The following is a 6266-nucleotide window of genomic DNA, read 5'->3' as shown; positions in this document are numbered from 1 at the left end:
GTTTGGATTATAGTTTATATATATATTTATATAAAAAAAAATAAAAACTGTATAGGGTTTACCTAAAAGCTACATTACAATATGTCATATCTATAATAATCTAATAGCACTAGAATCTGACAGGGATGTTCTGCCAGCATCCAATGAAAAGGTTGATGCTCTTTCCAAATTCATTGTTTAAAAAAAAAAAAAAAAAAAAAAGAAGTCAAGAAATTAAAATGAAAGGGTACATTTAATTTCTAATTTTCAGGCTTTTCATAGTGTCCAGTGGTTTCTCAATAATACGGTGTCCGACTATGCACAACATTTAATTTTTTATGTATTTTTCTTCTATTGTTTATTTACATTTATCTTTATTTTGTACAATTTTGCAGCTTTTAAACAGTTGTGGAAGCAGCTTTGTGTTAAAAAGCAACAGCACTTAATTTCTATCATATTCACACTAGCTTTGATTTTAAATGCCCTTGGATGCTGATCGCCATTGATTCCTTTTTTTTTTTTCATAATCACCATAACTGCCGGGGTAAGGTACAGCCACCGTAGGTTGGCAGGGTAAAAAAAATGGGTAAGAGATTACGCTCTGCTCGGACGCAGGAAGCAATGACGTAGATTTCGTAAAACAAATCTAGTATGGAAGCCAGAGGATCGTGACCTACTCCATTCATGGATTACAAGTTCAGAACGTCACTGTACTTTACTCTTCTACAGAATAGGATTATTGATCACAAAGCATGTAGCATATGCCAAGATCTAGGACACCATGCCAGTCAGTCATCGACAATGACCCTGTACTTCCCTCACAAGGCTGTAATACATAAATATAATTACATGTACAAATAAATAACACCCCTTCACCTGTTCCCACCCCATGTACTGTGCTAAAAAAAAAATAATAATAATAAAATCAGGATATGAATGACATATTGGAGAGAAGAACAGCAGCTTCAGAATAATGAAGGTGAAGAAAATGTAAAAAAGCATGTTCGGGAAAGACACAGCAGCGCATTTCTAAAACCAGACTATAGAGAAAGCCCATTGCATCAAGATATACTAACATCCTATTTTTTTTTTTCTTTTTATTTTTTTGGGAGGGTCTTTACAGAAATACTGTGTTTACGGAGTATCGTGACTCTGTGAAAGAATATAAACCAAGGTAAACATACAGTCACACACACATCATCTGCCATTAAAAGCAGTTTACTCTACCCCATCACAAATTAGGTGTTTCGACAACACTTCATATTCCATGTACTGTATAGAGAAGGGTGAGGTTTCAGGCACAGAATAGGGGAGAGAATGGATTGCTTCGGACAAACCACAAGCAGGCGGTTAGCATAAAACACGATCCTTAGTGCACTCCTACCTGCTCACAACCAAATGTCATGGCTAAGAAGCAGGTCACAAAGCTTCAGTTGATAAAAATCAATCATGACCGTCTGGGATGGGTGGTTTGTGTTTCCATTACAGTCCCATCATAGGAGGTGCTATCTATTTTAGATTGCCATGGGAGTGTCACATATACACATTAGTATCCAACAGGCAGATGAGGTAGGTGCTGGCCAGGTGCCTCTGGGATTGGGTAGCTGTGACCGGTAACAGTCAAGGGACTGTCTCTTGCGCTCAACGAAAGCATCACCTGTGCTCTTTTTTTCTGCAGTCTTATGTGCTCTCTTTCGCGCTCGGAGGGTCCTGTAGATTTAGGATTGTCAAACTGCTTTGTTAACTAATGACTATTTTTTTTTTTTTCTCTTTTTATGCATTCTCATTTATTTTGAGAAGATAGCGCAAAATATTTATTTAGGTAAAAATAAGAGAAAAAAAAAATAAAAAATAAAAACTTCCTTCCTAGTTCGAGCATGTGTTACTTTGAGGAAGAAAGGGGTGCTACACAAAATGTATGCCCAGCTAGAGTGTTTAGGGAATGTTCTCTGCGTAAGAGCCATCTCTTGCAGTTTCTTCCGTCCACTACAGTAAAAGCCTTGAGACATAGTGACATCACCACACCTTCCATTATCATGATGCAGTAAGCTTGGGTAACTGTTGCCAGGAAGGCTTTAAAAGAGAACATGATGAATTGATGGTAGACACAGGTCGTTATTCTATGCTCAATCCTAGGCTTTCCATAGAAAGGGCACGTTGAGGATGACCAGAGGCAGTTGACGTTTGCCGTGTTCAATTCATCCACTTCCGGCAGTTCCATGCCCCACAGTGACATGGAATCTTGTGCTGATCATCTTCAAAGTCAAACTGGTAGTCATAGGTGAGCTAGAGGCAAGCAAGACAGATATGAGAAAAAGGTTTGCAACTCATTTCTTCTTACCTCATTTCGAAAATCTTAAAAAATGTATAATCCCTGTATTTTGAAAGTTTTGCAACCGTCGAATATACCTGGTGTTCTAATTCCTTGTTATTTTCAACCTCTATGTTGCGGTCAGTGAATGGAAACATTCATGCTTATATCTGCAGACTGAAAACTAAGCAACAATTGTATCTAGTCTAGGCAATCCTGAGCAAAATACACACGGATCAGCGTAGGCAATATGTATTATGCTCAGTTCACATCTCGCTTTTTTTACGTACGTCTGACGTGCTAGTTTTGAGATATATATATATATATATATATATATCTACACACATATACATATATATATATATATATATATATATATCTACACACATATACATATATATATATATCTACACACATATACATATATATATCTACACACATATACATATATATATATATATCTACACACATACATATATATATATATATATATATCTACAAACATACACATATATATATATATCTACAAACATACACATATATATATATTTACGCACACACACACACACACATATATCTACACACACATACATATATCTACACACATATACATATATATATATATATATATCTATCTATATATAAAAATGTGTGAAAACGTGTGCCACGGATTATACATTGCGTCCTATAGACACAACAGATGTCCCAATAGAGTAGTGTGTGCATATATTTTTTTATTTATTTTTACTCTTTCTTATTAGTCCCCCAGGGGACTTGAACAAGCGATCATTGGATCGCTTGCACCAGTGCAATACTTTGGTATTGCAGTATATTTTTTTTTTACCATCTCCTACTAAGCCCTGCGTCTGGCATGGCTTAATAGAAGTACAAAGATGGCAGACCTGGAGGTCTTCAGTATGCCCCAAGCTGCAATGACAACCTTCGGCATCTTGTGATAGCGTCGCAGGTGGGCTGATGGAAATAGGGGGGCGGCCCCCTCGACAGTCCAACAGCTTAGATGCGGTGGTCGCTATTGACCGCAGCATCTAAGTGGCTAAACGGTTGGGAACAGAGTTCTCTGATCCCGGCCAATGCAGTGAGGTGTCAGCTGTATCGTACAGCCGACTCACGCCAAGTATGAAGCAGGATCAGCCCGTGAGCCCGCTCCTTATTCACCCTTGGCTGTACATCAAGTGTCAGGAAGGGGTTGAACAAAATCAATGGAAACACCGACCTCCTCTCCTTTTGGTATCCTACGGCTAGAGATGATGATGATTTTGTCTTCTTTGTCAAATGTTACTACCTCGGCAACACAGTTCGGGGCACAGGAATGGTTGATGTACCTGCAAAATCAGACAAAGCATAAAATACAATCTTTAACATTGTTAAAGAAAAAACACAGAGTTATGCTGAAGCAAGTTAACTTTTTTTAGTGCATGAAAATGGACAACACGTTAAAATTTCAGCTACACAAATTTGGTGAAATTCTCCAACCAAACTGAACATGCGGTCAAGATTTATTTTGGTAATCAAATTGTACTGGATAGAACCTATACACTTACCTAGCAGGGCCACCAGTCAAAGTGGCATCAATCACATGCTCATTATTAATTCGGAACATGTAGATTCCCCGATTCTGTGAAAAAAAATCAACAGGATTATTTTTTAGAGATGGAGGGGAAAAAAATAATGCTATTTATTGCACAGAATGCCGACGTGTCCCAGGTGAGATATTCTGTCCTAATCTTACGCACCTGCTCTTCATAGATTTTCTCTCGACGGTTTGCCACTTCATTTCTTATGATAGTGCCAATATATTCTATCACCATTGTATGCTTCTCCAGATCGTGGGCAGCATACAGCCCTAGTCCTTGTATCCTAGAACGAGCCAGATATACATTGTTCTTCCACTCTGTCTTTAGCCTGCGGTACTGGGATGACTTTGAGTGCACAAACTGCTTACTGTAAGGTGTATTTGTCTCCCCCGTAAAGGTGCTCTGATAGGCTTTGGACATACTAGTGCTATTAAGAGTGTGAGGCCTGCAAAAGATGAAAATTGTTTCAGCAAATCAAGTACATAAACCTAAAATATACATCTATCCATAGAAAATACTAGATTAAGATAGTAGAAGTTACTGAACGCCCATTAAATCTCTAGATGGACAAGGACAAAGACTTCTGTAAACTGGAGCGGACAATCTGTAGTATGAAGGGGAAGCGTGAATGCCGCAATTTAAGCTCTGAAGTCGTAGAGGAATGCCTGGTTTCCAAACTGCTCTTTTTGTAACAAAAGCATATTAGAAAACGCTATCAAAATTATTTTCCTAATAGTTTTTGTTAAAAAAAGTCCTAATTTCTTGTAAATATATAAAAGATGTAACCTATTCAAACAAAGTTTTGAGAGCTATGATCTCAAATCTTTATTAGAAAGCTTACCGTTTATAGTGGGTCATGATCTTGGGCTCAGACCTGGCACAGCCAGTTGGGTTGATCATGAGCGGCAGCTCCATTAAAGGATGTCGGCCATACCGGAAGAGATAGTGCTGACAATTCTCTACTCCAGGTAACTAGAAATAAGATAGAAAGAAGCAATATAGTTTGAATAGCTACTTAATATAAATACAAAAACACAGATTCATAATTCTTGGAATGCCTTGGGAAAATAATGTGACAGTGCACACCTGATGCACTTTTTTTTAGTCGCCAAATTTAAAATATATAAGTTATTGTGAAACAGACCTGTAAAACTGGCCTTACCAATAGCAACTAATCAGAGCTCAGCTTCATTTCTTAAACTGCTGTGGAACAATGAAAGCTGTATAGGCAACAAGGCCAGTTTTTCTTTTAGGGTATGTTCACACGCTTGCTAAAAACGTCTGAAAATACAGAGCTGTTTTCAAGGGAAAACAGATCCCGATTTTCAGCCTTTTTTTTAGCAACTCGCGTTTTACATGGCCGTTTTTCTATAAAGTCAATGAAAAACGCCTCCAAAAAACAGCTCAAGAAGTTATATGTACTTCTTTTTCGTGGGCGTTTTCTTTACGCAGCAGTTTTTCAAAACGGTCGCGTAAAAAAAACGCTGCATCGGAACAGAACGCCGTATTTCCCATTGAAATCAATGGGCAGATATTTAGAGCCTGAAAAACAGCCGAAAATAAGCCGTGTGAACATACCCTTAGACCGTGAAACACAAGCTTCTAAAGCCAGCACTTCTCTCTGATTGATTAGTCTGCGCGTCCAGAATGCTGCGGACATATGGACAGACCAAATCAGAAAATTGGAGCGAAGTGCCAATGGAAGGAACATATTATATATATTTATATGTCCCTACCACTGTGTGTGTATATACATATTACAGGTCCCTACCTGGTAACCGCGGTGTGTACATAATTATTATGTGTATTTGTTTGTGTCTGCACTTCAATATAAATCAATGCAATAATGTAGCTGCCTAGCCACAAGAACGCATCTGTACTCCCAGCAAACTGTCAATAGTCTATTTCCCCCTGTAGGATTACACCAATAATCACACAGATGCATTGAGGAATCCCTCCTGTACGAGAATTACTGAGGCTTCAATACATGCAGCAGCATCCTACGTGCACCTCTTCTGTGCCCCATAGAACAATGATTACACGTATAAGTCCTCATTCACATCTGCTTGGAGGCTCCATTAGTAGACTCCGTTTCCATACAAAAGAAATAGCGCCGCATGCAGTGCTATTTGGTCTGGCAAAATGACGAAAACCCAACAGAACCTATTAAAGTTACGGCCAAGGAATAGCAGCAGTGGGGCTAGTCGCAAATGGTGACGCGACTGTAAATTCACGTTGCCATTTGCACGATCTGGACCCCTGCGATGCAGTTTTGGATTCCCCATTGCTTGTTAAAACCAGGAGAGAATTCTGCACCATTTAATACAACAATTCCAATGCTGCAAAAATGAGCAGCCATCCACGGCTTTCAACAGAAAAAG

At 38.5% G+C, this 6266-nt stretch overlaps 1 protein-coding gene across 5 annotated transcripts in view; it reads right to left on the bottom strand.

Moving 5' to 3' along the window:
- Positions 1-189: 189 nt before the first annotated feature.
- KMT2D (lysine methyltransferase 2D) overlaps positions 190-6266 on the bottom strand; it is a 193794-nt gene continuing 187717 nt past the window's right edge. For all 5 annotated transcript variants that reach the window (XM_075852187.1, XM_075852188.1, XM_075852189.1 and 2 more), the window contains 5 exons: positions 4727-4857; positions 4045-4330; positions 3853-3926; positions 3525-3633; positions 190-2265 (listed from right to left, as the gene is read on the bottom strand). In XM_075852187.1, coding sequence (XP_075708302.1) covers positions 2173-2265; positions 3525-3633; positions 3853-3926; positions 4045-4330; positions 4727-4857 — 693 coding nt within the window. In that variant the 3' untranslated portion in view covers positions 190-2172. The remainder of the gene's footprint in view (positions 2266-3524; positions 3634-3852; positions 3927-4044; positions 4331-4726; positions 4858-6266) is intronic.

The sequence above is a fragment of the Rhinoderma darwinii genome, chromosome 2 (genome assembly GCF_050947455.1).
Source record: "Rhinoderma darwinii isolate aRhiDar2 chromosome 2, aRhiDar2.hap1, whole genome shotgun sequence".
NCBI classification, from domain to species: Eukaryota; Metazoa; Chordata; class Amphibia; order Anura; family Rhinodermatidae; genus Rhinoderma; species Rhinoderma darwinii.
The sequence above is the reverse complement of the archived record's forward strand: the minus strand, read 5'-3'. Positions and strand labels throughout refer to the sequence as shown.